At 39.4% G+C, this 21,271-nt stretch overlaps 2 protein-coding genes across 4 annotated transcripts; both read right to left on the bottom strand.

The window, feature by feature from the left end:
* Positions 1–5,976: 5,976 nt before the first annotated feature.
* LOC104427029 (ankyrin-1) lies at positions 5,977–10,894 on the bottom strand. 3 transcript variants are annotated; one of them, XM_039304556.1, is made up of 5 exons: positions 10,762–10,894; positions 8,339–8,735; positions 7,805–8,233; positions 7,036–7,561; positions 5,977–6,854 (listed from the first exon to the last, which is right to left on the bottom strand). In XM_039304556.1, exons 4-5 carry the CDS (start codon positions 7,102–7,104, stop codon positions 6,183–6,185), a joined length of 741 nt encoding a protein of 246 aa, XP_039160490.1. In that variant the 5' UTR covers positions 7,105–7,561; positions 7,805–8,233; positions 8,339–8,735; positions 10,762–10,894; the 3' UTR covers positions 5,977–6,182. The 3 variants fall into 3 exon arrangements, with proteins under 3 accessions (XP_039160490.1, XP_039160488.1, XP_039160489.1); XM_039304554.1 differs by having other exon boundaries at positions 6,712–6,854; XM_039304555.1 differs by having other exon boundaries at positions 6,714–6,854; positions 7,009–7,561.
* Positions 10,895–15,303: 4,409 nt separating this feature from the next.
* LOC120289666 (nuclear factor NF-kappa-B p105 subunit-like) lies at positions 15,304–16,841 on the bottom strand. Its single transcript, XM_039304981.1, has 3 exons — positions 16,562–16,841; positions 16,050–16,478; positions 15,304–15,785 (listed from the first exon to the last, which is right to left on the bottom strand). Exons 1-3 carry the CDS (start codon positions 16,839–16,841, stop codon positions 15,739–15,741), a joined length of 756 nt encoding a protein of 251 aa, XP_039160915.1. The 3' UTR covers positions 15,304–15,738.
* Between the last annotated feature and the right edge of the window lie 4,430 nt (positions 16,842–21,271).

Here is a 21,271-nt window from a genome sequence, read left to right as displayed (position 1 = left end):
TTTCTTTTTCTTTTTTCTTTTGAAGATTCTCCGAGGTGATGCAACTTCATGTATGTCTCAACTTATAAATCACTTCACAAATTTTTTCTGCTCTAATGTGAGACTTTAGGTGTTATAGAATTCCTCATTTAAAGTAGTTATGATATGTTTAGTACAAAGGACAGATACCTTACTTAGAGCAGTAACCGCATGTTTGGTGTGGATACATCAGTCTATTCTCCTTTTGTGTTGCCACTTGCATCATCGTTGCCTTCCGCAAAGCAAGGCAAATAGGGAGGTATGGAAAAAGAGACAGAGAGGGTAAGAGGATGAGCAAAGGATCGCAAATTATAAGCAATAGCTGGAGAAAAAAAAAAAACAGAACTATTCACAAGCCAAAAAAGGGCAAAGCAGGTCCTAGCCGTTCTCTAGATGTCTACTAGAGACCAATTGCGAGAGGCGATTTTTTGGGGTGCGGGGTGGGGGGTGAAGAGGAGAGAGAGGTGTTATTGGATTCCTCATTTAAAGTAGTTATGACTGGTAGGAAGGATAGATCCTTACTAAAAGAAGTAATGGCATGTTTGGTACGAAAAAAATCATTTCATATCCTTTAGTCTTGCCACTTGCGTCATCATCGCCTTCCGCAAAGCAAGGCAATTAGGGAGGTAATGGAAAAGAGACAGAGAGGGTGGGAGGATGAGCAAAGGATCGCAAATCATAAGCAATAGCTGGAGAAAAAACAGAGAGAGAGAGAGAGAGAGAGAGAGAGAGAGAGAGTCTGTAACCTGAACATGTAACATTTAGTCAACATGTTAATTCCTCCATGGAGACTTAGAGTGGGTAAAAAGCAGATGGTTCAGTCCTACTCAAACCACAATCGCAGCTTTTATTCAATGGTTATTGTCTCGTAAAGAACTTGCATTGAATGAAAGCTAGCATAAGCAAAGCCCTGGGTGGGTCCTTTCTCGTTTTGGCTTTGCAACATTTCAGAAAGCTGTGTTCAAAGATTAATGAATTTTTTTTTCAGTTGCCTTTCTTGCCCTTAGAACTTACTAAAATTTCACTTTTACTCTTGAATTACATTAGGTGGTTCGGATTTGAGTCCAAATAGGATATTAAACAATGTTATATGCTATTTGATGGCGTTCTCTGGATCAAATACATTCGGATAAATGCCAGATAAAAAATCCAACCAAAAGGTGGGATAAACCTAGATTGGATATAGAATTCTAAAAATTGACTTAACAATTCCCAAGCACTACAAAACCTCGCCTCAGACAAGACTCACCATCCGTGGCATTTCTCATCGGCGGCACCCCACTACCACTCCGATAGCCATCCACCGTGATGGTTTCCTACTCCGACATCCTTGAGTATCCTCACCGATGTCCTTACTCATGGCTCACTTAGAAGGCTAGAGCTCACCATCATGGCTCCCTCTCCTTCTCAGTTGATTTTCCAGCTTTGCCATCATCACCTAATCATCTCTCAGTTCCTCTCTCTGTTTGACCTTTGATTACTCATTCTCAGCCTCTATTGTTTAGGATCTCTATCTTGGTCAACTTTGAAATAGGCGTTCATCAAGTATTTGATGAAACGCCAAAGAGAGATCCTCCTCACCTTCAGTTCACGATTTTGCTTAATGGAAGAGGTCATGTTTGTAGAAAGTCGTCAAGCTTCCGAGGTTGATTTCCTAGAAATTGCTTGTTGACGACAATGGTCAAGAGGTTTTGTGACTTGGGATATTCAAAGATTTTGAAAGATTTTTAATAAGAAGGATTTTAAAAGATTATCAATTTTATGTAACATTGCATTTTCAAACATTTCAAAACCTATCTTAAGCTACACCAAACATTTGATAAGATATTTTTACAATCCAAAGGATATTTGAAGGATTTCAAACAACCTTTTTATCTTATTCTATCCCAATCCGAATTTGAACAATCAAATGCAACTTTTGGGTACTGCAAACTCAAACAGTCACATGCGACCTCATACCAATGGCCAACATCGCTGTGACCACCCAAATGGCCGTCAACTTAGCTGCCAAAGTCGTTGAGGGTTGTACAAGATCTGTTTGCCGAGGTTGAGATATGATGTAAGGAGGGTCAATCGGCGGAGATGTTTATAGAGAGAGAGAGAGAGAGAGAGAGAGAGAGAGAGAGAGAGTATGAGGCTTTCTCAATCTCCTCATAGGCAACGTTGCCATACCAGGAGGCTCCTATGGATACACTAGAGAAGGTCACTTTGTGTAGCCGCTAATGAGGTGAGAGAGTGACCGAGAGCATGCTCACAACTCTTTGTAAATCCAGCTTCCATTTCAAATTAACCACCCTCTTTTAGCATATACACTTACCCATGATATTCATGGATTGCAGTTTCACGTTGGACACGTGCATTATAATAATGTAGCAATTATAATCTTCAAACTTATGCGTTAATTCATTGGATGAAGGATGTTGCGTCCATTATTAATTTTGTTATCGAATTTTTTCACATGTCAATAATTCAACGTCAAGTGAAATTAATAATAGTTCATTGATGATTATTTATCAAGATGCAGGTTCATGTTCTTTGACTCTGATGTGGTGCATATGAGTCCATCCAATTTGGCCACGGCCGAAAGAAGGGAGTCGAATTCAGCAAGTTCTATTTCAAGTATTAATTGTTCATGGCACCACTGTTGTTGGGTTGTAATTATTGTCATAAGTCATGTCACCTAATTAAGTTCCTACTTAGTACTTATTAAGAAAGGTTATTGAGGTATTGAAGTGTCATTCATCCTTATCGTCCTCATGTGTCAAGTCATTGGCATAATTATTCAAAAAATCCTAAATTTACTGTATAGCGGCTAATTCAATCTTAATTTTTTTGATTTAGCCCGCAAATAGTCAAGAGATTAAGATTAAATTGACCAAATTGAAAATCTTAAAACTAAATTAACTGTCATATAATATATTTAGGACTTTTTGGACAATTTTCTCTCAACCAATTTATAATCAAATATGAGTTAAATATGATCATATTGGGTTTGCTTAATGTGACTTTTCTCATTTACTTAATACAGTCAGACCGAGAATATGTCGTTGTGCTATAAAACCAAAATTAACATGGATGATGGTTACATGTCCTTATTGTAGCATGTTATAATGCTGGTGTCCTTTAGATGTTCTTCTATCAGTGCTTACAAGCTGTAAAGCTGAGAGACATCAAGTTTCAACGTCATCTTCGTACTCCTTTAAAGTTACATGGAAAAAGGTATCTGATTATAAATGCAATAGTGTCGCCTCGAGGCGAGTGACGGTTCCCAAGTAAATGCGGACGATTCCTCAGACAAGGTACTTAGCTTATGTTCTCCCAAACACTACCGTTGAGGATGTTGCTGGATTTGGTTTTGTAAATATTTTCTTCTTTTTTTAAGTTGTAGATCGATTAGAAGTCGAGTAAAAGGCTGAAGATCGTTTCATTTTTGGGAACGAAAATGCAGGAATGAGAGTTGATACCTTTTATCATTGTTTCATAAACGTTTGGTCGGGCAATCTTGATCGTTTTTTAATTCTTAGGCACATCCATCTAGGTGAACATGCATGGCAAATTTGCAGAAATTGTTTCTACAAACCATGTAATCACATAACAAAATAACTATCCAACGTCAAACAAAAGAAGGAAGGTAGATGAAGTGTGTAAAATAAACAACTGGAGAAGCGTCGGGCAAAATTAGACAAGGCCTTATTATTGTGCCTCGGATAAGACTTCCACGAATGATACCTGAAACTAAACATGAAAATACTTAAACTAAATAATCTAAATTTCCTAACTAACTGATGACAATGAGACATTAATCAAGCATGAACTAAACCTAGCCTAATATACAATTCTAAGCTTAAAACAATTCCACTTTTCATTTATCACTTTTTTGTCCTTTAGTTGAAACATGAACTAACTTCTATTCTACCTAAATACTACTAAAATGTCACTTGGTTATTAAAGTATTCACTTTTTGTACTTCATAATTGTAGCCAATTTTTTGGTCATTTTCATCTCTATTCTAAAGAAAATGTGATTAAACATTCAACTCACTATAAACATGCTAATTAACCACAAGCAAACCACAATTACACAAATGCGACCATAACGACGTCTGGGAATACAATTTTGACCTCGAACATAATAAAATGTGAAGGAGATACCTTCAGGGAGCAAGATTGCCGTGAGCAATGATGTGCAACAGAGACCGAGAGGGAGCAAGAAACCGAGGGTACAGGAGATGAGGGAACGACGGATTTGGAGAGTGAGTGACCGAGAGAGTATGGTGACAAGATGGAGATGGCGAATGACGGAGATGACGAGACCAGAGACTATGGTTTCGTGAGCGTGAGCTCAAGAAAGTGAGCAGCGGCGGAGACGAGAGCGATAGAGCGAGCAGCTACAGTATAATGTGAGTTGGAGATGGTGCAGTCGAAGGAGGGAATTGTGGTGAGGAGGGCGTAGAGAGAGCTGGCTGTGAGGATGGAGAGATGGAAAAGGCGATGAGGACGTACCAGCGAGAGGGTGGAGCTGAGAGGTAGTGGCGCAGCGACTGGAAGGAGGTGGTGGCTGTGGGTTGGCGAGTGACGGGAGGAGGATGCTGGGCTGGTGAAGACGAGCTGGAGGTGGCGACGATGAACCAGCGAGAGCAGCGGCTTGAGCTAATGGTGAGGGGACGAGATGGAGATGGCGGGGACGGAGGTGAAGGAGCGACGAGAGCGAGCAGGAGGCGAGGTGGCGAAGCTCAGCAGCAGCCGAGAGGAAGAATGAGATGGAAGCAACGACCGGAAGGGGAATGAGGAGACGCCGGTAATGAAGAGAGAAACGCGACGGGCAGAGGATTAGGGTCAAAAGCTTGATGGGCCGAAAATTTAAGCTTAAAGGGCTCGAATTGGGCCAAAAGGTCCAAATTCTGGTCGGGCCTACAGAGAAGCCTATAAGAGAAGAGCGACCCTCAGGAGAGCGAGGAAAGCTAGCGGCTATCATAGAGGACAGGTCATACCTAGCTTCGGCGCCCATCTCTTGTATCGGAAAACATATTTCGTTTTGAGTTTGTTCCGCCACAAACAGCTTTCGCCGCATGGATCGGATAAGAGTCCTAGAGGTCCTGAAACTACAATGTTCCTAAGTCGCAACATGGAGAAGAAACTCAGTGGTAAAAAAAATGAGCGCAAGACGGTGAAATGATGACTGTCTTTGATTTAGAGTTGGATTTCGACATTGCCAGCAAGTTTCATCCTTGAGATAGTTGATAGACTTGTGAGCAAACTCGGGTGTCAACAAATAGGAATGTAAAGCGCTAGCCGATTTTATGCTAATGTCATTCTATATAGGATATCAAATATCGAGTCATGTACACTTTCCTTCAGCCTTCTGTTGGTGGACTTGCACATGCCAAAAGCAGGTACCTTTCTGCTCTCAAATTCTCACTAATTAATCTCCCACTAACTAATATTAATCCAAAAGTAACTTTGCCCCAACTTTTGACCAATAAATTTTGTGAAAGCTCATGTATTTTATTTAAATGAATCACGATCGTAGGAGATAAACTAAAGACAGATTGATATTGCAAAAAGTAATTGAGATGATAACAATGTGATTTCTTAAACCTCTGTCTTTTCAAATTCACATTGTAATCCAAATCTTCCTTATTTTTTTAATTTTTAATTGAAGTAATAAATCTCAAATGTTCAAGTGCAGAAATTAATTTTTCGAAACTATTTCTAGATAAGTTTCTAAGCAAAACTACTCGTTTGATAACAACATAAAATTTATACACTCCGGTTGCTTCCTAATTGCATCGAGATCCCTTAAATTCAACGGGATTAGATGTTTCTTGGCATCATGTCTCTGCCGGTAGCCGAACACTCCCATCTCAATTCCCCTTTATATAAACGAAGAGAGGGAATGCAAACTTCTAGCTTATGATGAAAGTGAGAGGGAATGCAGCTTTGTGATGATGTGACTCAATTACTGAACTCTTTTGCTATTGTTTATGGATATCATTGAGTAGCTAATGACAAAATATTTCGGATCACTAAATCGAAACAGCAGCAACTAATGAACTAAGAAGGAGCCAAAGGTACGGAAATCGATACATAATTAGCGAGAAGATAGTAAATTCGAGGCTGGATCAGACGCCATCTTTCTGGAACATATAGGTTTATATCATCCATTCAAGCGGCGGTGGAGGATGTAGCTGCGCGTCCCGCAGTCCTACTCCCTGCAGCCTCCCTCCTCGCTATCAAAAGGCCCACAAAAATAATTCTATCAGTGAAGCCACGGATGAGAGGATGTCTGCACCCAAGCGGCAGATACAGCAAAATGAAGAGACCCAAGGTGATGAAGAGGGCGATGGATCCCAAGACCAAGAAAATAATTGATAGCCAAGTGAGGTTGGATATGGTCACGTAGACGCCCGCCATGAATGCCAGAGGCATTGCAGCAAGAGTGACGAACAATGGGACATTTGATAGGAGAATGGCCAATAGCATCGTGTAAGGATCGTTAACATGTGACCAGAGGAGGATCACGATTGCCATGATCGAGCTATACATGGCGATGGAGTTGCACATCACGAAGACTTTGTACATGGCTTTGTGGAGCAATATGGGGATTCCTGCATTTAGGTCAGAACCATTAAATCCTCCAGGAATGGAAAAACCAGAAGTGAAAGTGACAGAGGCCACAAGCGCCGCCACGACAGTGCGAGTATTAGCTTGGTCCTTGTATCTATCCAATTCCGGTGGTTCCAGTCGTTTCCTTGGGCTCCGACCAGTTAGCTTGCAAATAGCCAATTCTCCACTTCTTGGTATTCCGGCAGATACCAAAATTATCCGTGTTAACCTCTGCAAGTAGCAGCGAGTGGAGCAATAAACAACTAAACCAACACTACATGATTTTGGCAACTATGTTACAGATGTGGGTGAGAGCACACTAAATGACATGACTTCACTAATTTGTGTTTTAGTTCTGAATCTGATAGGTATAATAAATGATTACCCGTGAGAAAAGTGTGAAAGGTCGTACCTCCCGAAGTGGAGCATCAACCACTTTAATCTCCTGCTCTACCACGTCAAGAGCCGTCATGTTATTCATGTTTACCAGCTTAAGATCAACTCTTCTATGTCGTGCAAGAAGCACTACCGAAGGTTGGCAGTGCAACGCAGCCAGATGCAGAGGTGTATTCCCGTTGAAATCTCTCGCATTTATGAGGTGACCGAATTTGGGACTTTTCAGTATGTACGTCACCGTTGCAATGCTTCCGTGCCTAGCTGAATATTTTGTCCTAGCCTAGCTGGAAACTCTGCGGGGTCTGGCCATTGCCGAAGTAGCTCCTTGACGATCCTTACATGATTCATCATGCAAGCAACATGGATAGGAAGATAGCCGTCCTTGTTGTCTTGCTCTAGGGCGCTTGTTGGGAGCTTCTCGATCAAGAACTTGACTCCATCGAGATAATTCGTGTACGCTGCAAAGTGGAGTGGAGTGCCGGATCCTGCATCTTTCAATTGAAATAGCCACGGCTTCTTTTTCCACATCTCTCTCAGCATATCTATATCCAAGGCAAGAGTCTAATCATTTAGGATGAAATTCTCCAGTAGGGGTTGATGCAGGTGACTCACAATCTTGCGCCTTAGGATGCTAAGCTATCATCCCATATGTGCATGAGCCTCAGTAAATTAGACTTGACTTGTGAAACGTGATTTTTGCACCGCTAAGGGAAACCGATATGAAGAAAACAGAAGACTGGCCAAGAAGATCAAAGAATAAGCAGGAGCATGAAAGCAGGGATTACCCGTTTTCTGGTACACAATGGCGAGATGAACAGGTGACATGCCGAAAACCCTTTGACTCTCTGATCTCCTTTGGTCTTCGCCATCGTTTGGCGCTTCCAACAAGATCTTGAGAACCTCCACGTCGCCTGTTTCGACAGCTATGCACCATGGAGACTTGCTTTCCTTGTTCTGACGATACAGTGGATTGGGATCTTCACTCACCAGCATGCGGATCACCTCGTAATGACGATTCCTCACGGCCTCATGAAGAGCGGAGTTGCCGGTGCGGTCAATGCATCTTGGCTTCCCTTGGGGAAGGAGAAGCTTTACCGCACCGGATTTCCCAGCTCTAGCTGCAATGTGTAGCGGTGTCTCTCGTCTGGAGTTCTTACATGAGATCAAGTTCTCAGGGACGAAATCGATGACTGCTCTGACAATATCATCACTCTCTGTTTTCCATTCATGTCAGGTTAATTTGAGCACGTAAGTTTGTACATTTTTAAAAGGTGCAGAACAAAAAATAATATGTTACGGTCCCACCCTTTTCAATATACCTGCCGCAGCGTGAAGCAATGTATTCTTGGAGGGGCTGCGTAGCCCGAGAAGGATGGGCAACGACACTTCTTCCATGACACAATGATCCTCTAGGGCTTTGATTAACTTGTCGACGCCCCCTTCCTTCGCGGCCTGGTACAGCAGAGGACTTATAAACTTGTCAGGTTGTGCAGGATCGTGCTGTTGCTGGCCCCAGCCGGCCTCGATTAACGCCTCCAATCGCCGCCTTCTCTGCTTCCAGATCTCCTGGTCATTTATAGACACCTTCACATCCATCTCTCCGTGGGTGACCCTGCCTGTGACTTCTGAGTGAAATGCCCTCTGTCCTAGGAATCTAATTCAGCAGAGTTATAGAGACCAAGTCGAGTTCAACCGGATTGGCCTTGATGAACCTCCCTAGCCCACATTTTACCGTTGCGTTAAGTTGGGTCCTCGATTCACATATTCATCTCTTTTTCTCTTTAATAAATAAATGCACAACCGAATTTCTTTTTCCGCCTAAAATTGATTGAATAGTAAAAGAGAATTGGAAGAAAGTAATGCATTTGACACAATGAACTTCACCGGACCAAAGTGACATGATAGACAAATTTCAAGATGGGTGACTTCCTCAAAAAGTGCCTATCTATAAGTCAAATGACAAAATCATGAGGCTCAGTATGAGACAAGCCAAAGCGAACAATATTGCAAGTGAATTGATCCAAAAATATCACACTCGATGCTTCCACACCCAAACTCAGGTCTATAAAGGCCGTGCTCAAGTCTTCTACCCTCAAGCTTTGGTCTTGAACCTCAAACCCGAGTCCACAAAAGCCATGCGCAAGTTCTGATCCTTAGCTTAAAAAAGAGTTTGAATTTTTAATTATTTTGAAAAATCAATTTTTTATTATTTTAAATTTTTTTTCTTTTTCTTATTTGCTTCTTCCTCGATAGGTTGCTAGCCACAACAACGGCTGGCGAGCTCACAGCCTCTAACATTGAGGCTCAAGCCTCACCCAATCAAGCAAGCTCACGGCCTCGCCTCTAGTGGCAAGGCTCAAGCTTGCCTAAGGCTAATAATCTCATGGCCTTTAGCGACAAGCCTCGATCTTGCCGAAATCTGGCAAGCTCGAGCCTTGCCAAACTTGGTCAAAGCTTGAGCTTACTATGGCCAACAATCAACCAAGGAAAAAGCAAAAAAAGTAAAATATATATGAATAAAAAATACTTCAAAATAAATATATAAAAAAATGTGAATTGTTTTGATAATTTTTCATATTATATTTTCTTTACCAAATGATAAAAAATACTTTCAAGGTCTTTTCAAGTTTCAATCAAATACTAGAAAATAAAGTCATTTTCCCATAAAATGATTTCTTGGACAATATTTTCTAGAAATGATACATTTTCGGCAAAACATATGGACTCTTAAGCTGTTAGATGAATGCGTGACTCTTAATTTGAGGATAAAAGTCACCAAAAACTCTAAACTATGCCCATTATGACACATCTACCTTATACCCTAAATTTGTACATATATGACATAGTTACCCCAAACTTGTAAAATTAAACTTTTTTTACGACACAAAAAACTCTAAAATTGTATATGTATGACACATTTACATAAAAAAAAAAATGGTGTCACAAGTATAGAATACAAGTTTCGAGTCTTTTGTATCACGAAAATATAGTTTATGATGAATATGTCACAAATGGCAATTTGGGGTTCATTTGTGGCTTTTTTCTCGTTATTTAAATATTTTATCACTCCCTCTTATATTTAGTTTAGTCTTTTTGCCTAATAGTAAGCGTGGACATATTTAGTTAGAGAGACAAGTGAAATATTATGTGATGTTTAATAAGATCATTACCAATTGATCTAAAAACTTAAGCCGTTAAATACAACGTGATTTATTGATTAAATATTCTATCATATAGACCATTGTGCGCGTGAGGGAGACCCTGCAAACTGAACACATAACATGTGGCCACAATCTCCGATAAAGACTCAGAGATGCTAAAAAGCAGATATGCCATGCCTCCTCAAATCACAATCGCAGCTTCAGTTTTCTTTTTCTTTGTTTTTTAGGGTCGGAATTTCAGCTTCAGTTCAACAGTTATGAGACGGGGTCTGCAAAGACCGGGTCTCATGAAGCATTTGATCCTCGTCTCTCACCAGCACATAATCAGAGACGCTAGTCATTTCTCCGCAAGATATATTCACTATCAGGAGCATGCAATTGAAAGAACAGAATCATTCCATGGCAAATGGCAAAAGATGCCCAGCACGGACAAGATACATGACAAAAATAAAGACCACTTTCACGCAAAACAAGACCAGTAGCAACAAATTCTACAGCTGAACTACATCACCACGACTAGGAAAATAAAAACATAAACTGCATGGAAAGCAGCTTGATCAAACCAAAACAAAGCCACTCACCAGCACCTCAACCCACGGAACGCTCGAGCCTCTCCTAGGAACCAACACAAATCGTCTCTCTCTCTCTGTCCACGCTCGCTCTCTCTAGCTTGAAAGCTAGGCCAAGAAGGAGAGGCTTCTTTTTCTTTTTGCGACGTTGACGAAGAAGTGAGAGAGAGAGAGAGAGAGAGAGACCAATACGAAGGAGACAAGTCGGTAGAAATTAAAGGAGTGAAATTAATTGATGACATTGACTGGTTTAGGGGTTTAGAATAATGATGGGGTGGTCCCCCAACGACAAGATTTTCAAGGAAACCTTAAGTGAACCGTGAATCCCACTCAATGGGATCCTCTAGATTAAAAAATAAATTAAATAAAAAGAAAATAGAAAAATTTTAAGGAATTTTGTTTTTCGCCAATTCTTAAGGAATTGAAAAGAGTTTTATTGAAAGCATTATCAACATGAAATATCTTACATTCCATGTAGAAGGATCAATTCAAACATTTTTAATATAAGACAAATGAATTTTTTATTTCTATTGACAACATTATTATGTGAAACATTTTTCACACTTACAGTCATGAAAAAAAAAAGTATTTATCATTTAGTAAAATGAATACAATTACCAAAATTAACATTTGAATCTTTATTTATCCAATTTAAAATATCGATAAATTCAACTTGAGTCAAAGCAATCCAAGTTAACTCAAAAACCAAAATTATGATCCTTTTGTAACTATCCAAATTGAAATATATTTAAAAATCTATAGTATATTGAATTTGTTTGATTAAAATTTTTGCCTCACTTCCCTTTTTTATATTTTGTATAGCCCAATTTTTCACCATGCTAGTGAAATTTTAATTTAATACATCTTAACTAGATACGTATATATCGTGTCTAACTTCTACAAATACCACAACAAGACTCATTGTAGTGTACAAAATTTTTCACTTGTTCAATAATGTTTCGGAATCTCATTCAATTAGTGAAACGCACGTGTGGGTTACTAATATGACTTTCTTTATATCAATAATATGAAAAAATTGTCGCGAGTACAATATGAAAAAACTGCGTTTTACATTTAGATAATTATTCAAAGTTGTTTAAAAAGTGACAAAATTGGTCGGGGAAGAGACAAAATAGGAAGTTCTAGGAGGCGGCCATGTGGAGAGGGTGCCAGTTTTGCGTGAGGCCGAGCTTCCGTGGGTCTTCTTCTTTCTCTCTTGATTATCTTGATGGGCCGAGAAATTAGGTTTAACAGGCTAGAATTGGGCCGAAAGGTCCGATTGGATTTACATGTTGCAATGCTGTAATATCCTCTACATATCTTTTTACTGTGCTTACGCACGGGCTATGAAGCTAAGACACAAGTGTCAACGTCATCTGGGTAGGCCTATAAAGCTCATGGAGAAATGTATTTGATTTCTAATGCAAAAAGGAATTAATTTTTTTTTAATTTTTTTTTTTGTTTATGGTCGTGTCTCAGAAGCTGAATAAATGGCTGACTTGTTTAGATAGTACGAGGAGATACGGCCAAGTCTAGTAAAAGTTTTAACTTTTGGATGGAAGCTTACTGCTCGACAATTGCAAGCATGCATCTGTTTTGTGCACTCAATATGCTTCCAATTGCATCAAGATCCCTTGAATTCCATGGTTTAGATAGATGTTTCTTGACGTCATGCCTCGGCCACTAGTCGAACCTTTCCGTCCCAATCCCCCTTTCTATGAACAGAGAGAGGCTATAGCTGCACACCTTGCACAAATAGAGTTTGAGCCACTAACACCTAGAATCACTTGAAATACATAGCTAGCTAGCTGAACCAGCTCTCATTTCATTGAATTCAATGATACTTTTTTTGATATAAATCTTGCCTATTCCCATTTGAATGGTATTTCTTCAGTAGACTGGACTTCTGGTATTCCACATTGCCAAAACCGGTGTGGAGAAGGTTTGGCCATGGGATCAATTCCTGATATAGAGAATTTCAAGATTTGGTTTTCATACTCTATTTTGATAAACCTATGAATTAATTATATGATGTAATACTTCTTTGTGTTAACTTGATTTTAGGATTAAATTGTTGGACTTTAGACAATATCCTAAGAAATTTCTTTGTGTTTCCGAATAATTCTCTATTTATATTTATTAGGATATCTTTAGAAATTTTGGGTTATTTATATTTGTATTATTCTCGTTTGCAACAAGCTTTTGCGCCTCCGTACGCTTTCCGTGTATACTGCACGTGCTTAGTATTTTTTTAGGTTATATTTAGAATTTTTGTGTTTCATTTGTTTTTATGATGAAATGACTTAAAAACCAAATCAAGTAATTATGGGAATGCTATATGACAATTGGAGCCAACTGTACATTTGCTGCTCTCGATGATGGTCTTTGGCGCACAGAATTGTAAACTACTAAGCACATGCAAAAGATGCAAATGTTCGTCGAATTACGGAATATACTATCAGCATCAAAATGAAATGGAGTATAAAAACCAAATACATATATGCAAGATATCTCCTCAAAACAGTTTGAGAAATCTCGGTGAAATAATATAGCAGTGTAGACTAATAGTCAACATGATAAGTGGACCACAATGCCTTATGAATAGTTTGCATAACTCATTTGACCTCTAAATTGTCAGTCCACAAAAGCAAATTGAAAATAAAAATAGCACCCATAAGACAGCTATAGAAATTAATTAATATATACTTAGTGAACAAAACCCTCTTTTGTATATATAAATTTACATATGTTATATGTATAATTGTATATGAGATCATATATTATAGGTGTACATCGATAAATTTATAGGTAAATTGATAGCTTGAGAGAGAGAGAGCGAGAGAGAGTAGATATTACCCTACACAATTCTTTTGACCCTTATTTTTTATTATAACTAGTGGCATTATACATCAATAATATAAAAGAGAAAAACAGATAAAATCATTAATTGCTAAGTTTAGATTTATATCACTATTACATCTGAATTAATAGGTAAGGCACACCAATACTGATATTGTTGGAAGATATGCAGAAGATTCTCGAAATATATCGAGAATTGATTGATTCACATTCTGATCGTAATGAATCAATTAGACATTAGATTGATTTGTAAGATATTACATTGCCTTTCTTTGTGTATACATTTTGTAATATAAACAGCAAAGCCATGTACATTGATAACAATCAGAATACAAGAAAATCTTCTACCAAAAACTTTGTTCTTCTTTCCTCCGTTTTCTTGCTTGCCTTCGGTTTCTGACAGATATATTCTCCCGGAAACATTATAATAAATTGAATGAGATGATTCAATTAATTAATGCAAAGGTATGCATCTAAGTAATGTTAAGGAAAGTGAAAGGGTATGGAACTTTGTGGTGATGAAATACAATTACAAAACTTCATTATGCCAAACTGTGCTATTATTTATAGATATAATCGAGGAGAGCTAATCACAAAGCATTTTGGATACACAAAATTAATTGGAGACCACTGATTCTCACAACTGACAGGCAGGCTAGTTAAATCAAAACAACGACAGGTAATGTGACTTAGAACGAGCTAATGGTAGGAATATCGGTACATAATTAGCGAGAAGATAATATAGATTCAAGACTGGAACTGACGCCATCTTTCTGTAACATGTAGGCTTAAATCATCTGTTCAAGTGGGGGCGGTGGCGTCAGATGTAGCTGCAGGCCCCGTAGTCCCACTCCCTGCAGTGCCTCCCCCTACTAATCGAAGAAAGCAAATAAGCAGTTGGTCGGCGAAGCGACTAATGAGAGGAAGTTTGTACCCAAGCAGCACAACCATATTAAACATGAAGATACTCCAGAGGATGAAGAGGGGGACGGATCCCAAGAGCAGGACAAAAATAGAAAGCCAAACGAGTTTGGATATGGTCACATAGACGCCCGCCATAAATGCCAGAGGCATCGTGGCACAAGTTACGAGGAGTGGGACATTTGATAGGAGGAAGGCAAATGGCGCCACATAAGGATCATTAATATAGGACCAGAGGAGGATCCCGAGTGACGTGATGGAGCTGTACATGGCGAGGGAGTTGTTAATCACAAAGACATTGTACATGGCTTTGTGGAGTAATATGGGGATACCAGCATCTCTTTCGGCGCCATTATATCCTCCTGGAACGGAAAAACCAGATGTGTATGTGACAGAAGCCACAAGCGCCAACGCGACTGCGTGAGAATCTGCTAGGCTGCTATGTACCTTCCAGGTCCTCAACAATACAGCTCGTTTATGTGGGCTCCGATCGGTTGACTTGCAGATAGCTAAATCTCCACTTCTCGGTGCTCCAGCACATATCATAGTTATCCGCGTATATAACTGCAAGTGGCAAGTCAAAGTATTAAAAAAAAAGATAAAAAAATATTATGATTTTGGCAACTAAATTGATCTCACAAAATGACATGCCTCACTAATTTATGATCTAGTTATGTCCCTAATTGGCATTACAAATAATTAGCCGTGAGAAAAGTGTAAAAGGTCGTACCTTCCCAAAAGAAAACCCTTTAATTTCTTGCTCTGCTATGTCGAGAGCCGCCATGTTATTTTTATTGACCAGCTTAAGATCAACTCTCTGGTCTCATGCAAGAAGCACGACCGAAGGTCGGTAGTGCAACGCAGCCAGATGTAGTGGGGTATTCCCATTGAAATCTCTTGCATTTATGAGGTGACCAAATTCGGGACTTTTCAGTATGTATTTGACAATTTTAATGCTTCCGTACCTCGCTGACACATGAAGAATATTTTGTCCTAGCTCAGTTGGAAACTCTGCGGGGTCTGGCCACTGCTGAAGTAGCTCCTTGACGATCCTGACATTATCTTTTATGCAGGCGACATGGATAGGGAGATAGCCCATGTTGTCTTGCTCGAAGACACTTGTTGGGAACTTCCCAATCAAGAACTTGACTCCATCGAGATAATTTTTGTATGCTGCGAAGTGGAGGGGAGTTCCTTCCCCTGCATCTCTCAATTGAAATAGCCACGGCTTTTTCCCCACATCTTGATCAGCATATCTAAATATAACATAGGTAGTTAATCATTGGGATGAATAAAATGTCTGTAATTCTTTAATCAAAGTTGATCCCCTTTAAGACGATCCAAAGTATCGGGAGTTGATTCACAATTTTACCCCGTAGGATAGCAAGCTATCATACCATAGTGTAGACTTTTGCTTGTGACGCTTCATTTTTCCACCAGCAGTGGAAACCAAAATGAAGAACGCAAGAGAGTGACCAAGAAGATCAAAGAATAAGCGAGAGCACAAAAGTAGGAGTTACCCTTTTCCGTATGTAAAATGGCCACATGAACAGGTGGCATGCGGAAGATCCTTTCGCCCTTTGATCTCCTCCAGTCTTCGCCATTGTTTGGCGCTTCCAACAAGAGCGTGAGAACCTCCAAGTCCCCTGTTTCGATTGCTATGCACAATGGAGACTTGCTTTCGTTATTTTCACAATACAGCAGGCTGGGGTCTTCTCTCACCAGCTGACCGATCACCTTGCGATGGCGATTCCTCACGGCCTCATGCAGAGCAGAGTTGCCGCAGCGGTCAGGGTCTATCAGCACCCCTTGGCGAATGAGAAGCTCCACCGCAACAGCTTTCCCGGCTCTAGCTGCAATGTGAAGCGGCGTCTCTACTCTGGAGTTCGCACAGTAGGTCAAGTGCTCAGGGAAGAAATGGATGACCGCTCTAACATTATCATCAGTCTCTGTATTCCATTCATGTCAGGTTAATTTGGGCGCGAAAGATACAAGAATTTTGAAATGTATAGTCGCACCCTTTTTAATATACCTGCCGCAGCGTGATACAATGTGCTCTCGGAGGGGCTGCGTCGCTCGAGAAGGACGTGCAAAAACACTCTTTCCTTGGCGCAATGATCCTCCAGAGCTTTGATGAACTTGTCGACGTCCGGTTCCTTCGCGGCAGAGAATAGCAGGGGATCTATGAACTTGTTAGGTTGTGCAGGATCGTCCTGTCGCTGGCTCGGATCGGCCCCCTTTAACGCTTCCAGTTTCTGCCTTCTCCGCTCCCAAATCTCCTCCTGGTCACCTATAGACAGCTTCACATCCATCTCTCTACTTTGCGTGAATTGCCCTGGTGTCCTAGGGACTCGAATTTACCATATTTATAGCCACGAGTGATTGGCTTTGCTGAACCTCTTATCAAACCCCCACTTTACCGTCGGGTTAAATTGGGTCTCCTGTTCACGTATTCATCTCTGTTTTTCTTTTTTTTTTTGGATGGATACACCACAACTGATGGTCCCGCCATGTCCTTCAACGGCGACGGGTCCACCTTCTGCCGTAATTATATTTCCTAGGACGATCACTAATAAGAAACCAAACTAATAATAATAATAATAATAATAATAATAATAATAATAATAATAATAATAATAATAATAATAATAATAATAATTAATAAAGAAATATTTTTTTTTCCACAAGAAGTGATCGAATATAGTAAAGAGATTAGGAACAAGTACGCTATTGACATAGTGAATTATTACATCCGTGTTGGTCACCTTCCAAATGAGAATAAGATTATTCGCCCACTTTCTTGTCAAAGTTTCCAATATATTTTCAATAATGGAAAAAAAAAAAATAGATAAAAAAAGTTGTCATTGTAGGCGTCAATATTCGTATATTTTGAAAGGTTTTAGATATTTCACAATGAATAAAAATCAAATTGCAAAGCAATAAAAAGAGTAAAAGAACCAGAGTTTTTCACCCAAACGATCAATTCCCTCATTAAACTCTTGAAAAGAAAAAGCTTGAAGCAGCGGTCCATTCATGCTTCTTTGTCTTTTTTACAACCCGAAACGTCCATTAAGGCTTAAGCCTGTATCTAGGGAAAAACCATTACATAACCGTATGGACTTGTTTGTTAGAATTACGTTTTTGTAAAATAAAAAAATAATAATAAAATTTTTTTACTTCTCTGTACAATTTTAACACAGTAGAAAAAAGGTACCAAAAATATATGCAAACTTACGTCTCAACCTTTGTATATTGTGAAAGTTTCTAATGTTTAAAATTTTGAAAACACGTCAAACTGCAACATTCAAATTAAGCAAAAAGCAAAAGTTTATTTAGACATAGACACATCCAAAATCTAAACCACTAAAAGTTGTAGACTCCATATTTCGCATCGAATCTTATGGTTCAAATTATTATTGATGGATGTATTAGGTTGACAGGACAATTTCTAAGGGGTCAAACCTTAACATCTACCCCCAAAGATGGTTTTTAACATAGTTGTAGAAAGGGGGCGTTATAGCATTTAAAAGAAGTTGAAACAAGTATCATATTTTTGTCTTTTTAAGTGGACCCCGCATGCCAATAGGCACGCGACCCTACCGGTAAAGGGATTGAAGGGGTGGGGTCAGAGAGCACTAGGTCCGGGGTTCAATTCCCATAAGCACCGCAAACACACGTAGATAAAAGAATGAAGTGAGATTGAGATTGTCCGAGGTGATGCAGCTTGACGTGGGTCTCAACTTATGAATCACTTGACAAATCAATGAGATTTGAGGTGTTATAGGATTCCTCATTTAAAGTAGTTATGACATGTTTGGTACAAAGGATAGATCCCCTACTTAGAGTAGCAGTGGCATGTTTGGTATGAAAAGAAAAAAATCCATTATCCTTTTGTCTCACGTCTCTCTTTTTTTTTTCTTTTTTTTTTTTTTTTGAAGATTCTCCGAGGTGATGCAACTTCATGTAGGTCTCAACTTATGAATCACTTCACAAATTTTTTCTACTCTAATGTGAGACTTTAGGTGTTATAGGATTCCTCATTTATAGTAGTTATGACATGTTTACTTATTTAGTACAAAGGACAGATACCTTACTTAGAGCAGTAACCGCATGTTTGGTGCGGATAAATCAGTCTATTCTCCTTTTGTGTTGCCACTTGCATCATCGTCGCCTTCCGCAAAGCAAGGCAATTAGGGAGGTAATGGAAAAAGAGACAGAGAGGTGGGAGGATGAGCAAAGGATCGCATATTATAAGCAATAGCTGGAGAAAAAAAAACAGAACTATTCAAAAGCCAAAAAGGGCAAAGCAGGTCCTAGCCGTTCTCGTGGGGGGGGGGGGGTGAAGAGGAGAGAGAGGTGTTATTGGATTCCTCATTTAAAGTAGTTATGACTGGTAGGAAGGATAGATCCTTACTAAAAGAAGTAATGGCATGTTTGGTACGAAAAAAATCAGTTCATATCCTTTTGTCTTGCCACTTGCGTCATCATCGCCTTCCGCAAAGAAAGGCAATTAGGGAGGTAATGGAAAAGAGACAGAGAGGGTGGGAGGATGAGCAAAGGATCGCAAATCATAAGCAATAGCTGGAGAAAAACAGAACTATTCAAAGGCCCAAAAAGTGCAACGCGGGTCCTAGTTGTTCTCTAGATGTCTACTGTCTACTGGAGACCAACGCGAGAGGGGATTTTTTGGGAAGGCGGGGGGGGGGGGGGAGGATGTGAGGTGGAGGGTGAAGAGGGGAGAGAGAGAGAGAGAGAGAGAGTCTGTAACCTGAACATGTAACATTTAGTCAACATGTTAATTCCTCCATGGAGACTTAGAGTGGGTAAAAAGCAGATGGTTCAGTCCTACTCAAACCACAATCGCAGCTTTTGTTCAATGGTTATTGTCTCGTAAAGAACTTACATTGAATGAAAGCTAGCATAAGCAAAGCCCTGGGTGGGTCCTTTCTCGCTTTGGCTTTGCAACATTTCAGAAAGCCATGTTCAAAGATTAATGAATTTTTTTTCCGTTGACTTTCTTGCCCTTAGAACTTACTAAAATTTCACTTTTACTCTTGAACTACATTAGGTGGTTCGGATTTGAGTCCATATAGGATATCAATTAATGTTATATGCTATTTGATGGTGTTCTCTGGATCGGATACATTCGGATAAAATGCTGGATAAAAAATCCAACCTAAGGTGGATAAACCTAAATTGGATATAGAATTCTAAAAATTGACTTAACAATTCCCATGCACTACAAAACCTCGCCTCAGACAAGACTCACAATTTGTGGCATTTCTCATCGGCGGCAACCCACCACAACTTCGATAGCCGTCCACCATGATGGTTTCTTACTCCGACATCCTTGAGTATCCTCGCTAATGTCCTTACTCACGGCTCACTTGGAAGGCTAGAGCTCACCATCATGGCTCCCTCTCCTTCTCAGCCGATTTTCCAGCTTTGCCATCATCACCTAATCATCTCTCAGTTCCTCTCTCTATTTGACCTTTGATTACTCATTCTCGGCCTTGCTCAGGATCTCTCTTGGTCAACTCTGAAATAGGCGTTCATCAAGTATTTGATGAAATGCCAGAGAGATCCTCCTCACCTTCAATTCACTATCTTGCTTAATGGAAGGGGTCATGTTTGTAGAAAGTCGTCAAGCTTCCGAGTTCGATTTCCCAGAAATTGCTTGTTGACAACAATGGTCGAGAGGGTTTGTGACTTGAGATATTCAAAGATTTTGAAAGATTTTCAACAAGAAGGATTTTAAAAGATTTTCAATTTTATGTTACATTGCATTTTCAAACATTTCAAAACCTATGTTAAGCTGCACCAAATATTTGATAAGATATTTCTACAATCCAAAGAATATTTGAAGGATTTCAAACAACATTTTATCTTATTCTATCCCAATCCAAATCTTAACAAGCGAATGCAACTTTTGGGTACTGCAAACCCAAACAGTCACATGCGACCTCATACCAATGGCCAACATCGCTGTGACCACCGAAATGGCCGTCAACTTAGCTGCCAAAGTCGTTGAGGGTTGCTTTGTGTAGCCGCTAAGGAGGTGAGAGAGTGACCGAGTATTTAGAGCATGCTCACAACTCTTTGTAAATCCAGCTTCCATTTCAGATTATCCACCCTCTTTTAGCATATACACTTACCCACGATATTCATGGGTTGCAGTTTCACGTTGGACACGTGCATTATATTAAAGTAGCAATTATAATCTTCAAACTTATGCGTTAATTCATTGGATGAAGGATATTGCATCCATTATTAATTTTGTTATCGAATTTTTTCACATGTCAATAATTCAACGGCAAGTGAAATTAATAATAGTTCATTAAGGATTATTTATCAAGATGCAGGTTCACGTTCTTTGACTCTGATGTGGTGCATATGAGTCCATCCAATTTGACCACGGCCGAAAGAAGGGAGTCGAATTCAGCAAGTTCTATTTCAAGAATTAATTGTTCACGGCACCACTGTTGTTGGGTTGTAATTATCGTCATAAGTCATGTCACCTGATTAAGTTCCTACTTAGTACTTGTTAAGAAAGGTTATTGAGGTATTGAGGTGTCATTCATCGTTATCGTCCTCATGCATCAAGTCATTGGCATAATTATTCAAAAAATCCTAAATTTACTGTACAGCCGTTAATTCAATCTTAATTTTTTAGATTTAGCCTGCAAATAGTCAAGAGATTAAGATTAAATTGACCAAATTTAAAAGCTTAAAACTAAATTAA

The sequence above is a fragment of the Eucalyptus grandis genome, chromosome 11 (assembly GCF_016545825.1).
Source record: "Eucalyptus grandis isolate ANBG69807.140 chromosome 11, ASM1654582v1, whole genome shotgun sequence".
Classification (NCBI taxonomy): Eukaryota; Viridiplantae; Streptophyta; class Magnoliopsida; order Myrtales; family Myrtaceae; genus Eucalyptus; species Eucalyptus grandis.
The sequence above is the reverse complement of the archived record's forward strand: the minus strand, read 5'-3'. Positions and strand labels throughout refer to the sequence as shown.

Bases quoted from the DNA above. Each gene is read 5' to 3' on its own strand.
- LOC104427029 (XM_039304554.1), bottom strand. From the start codon at position 8,615: ATGGATGTGAAGGTGTCTATAAATGACCAGGAGATCTGGAAGCAGAGA. The intron at 8,234-8,338 runs GTATATTGAAAA...AATGGAAAACAG, and splicing joins ATTGCTTCACGCTGCGGCAG to AGAGTGATGATATTGTCAGA. The intron at 7,562-7,804 runs GTAATCCCTGCT...CCTTGGATATAG, and splicing joins CATTGTGTACCAGAAAACGG to ATATGCTGAGAGAGATGTGG.
- LOC120289666 (XM_039304981.1), bottom strand. From the start codon at position 16,841: ATGGATGTGAAGCTGTCTATAGGTGACCAGGAGGAGATTTGGGAGCGG. The intron at 16,479-16,561 runs GTATATTAAAAA...AATGGAATACAG, and splicing joins ATTGTATCACGCTGCGGCAG to AGACTGATGATAATGTTAGA. The intron at 15,786-16,049 runs GTAACTCCTACT...TGTTATATTTAG, and splicing joins CATTTTACATACGGAAAAGG to ATATGCTGATCAAGATGTGG.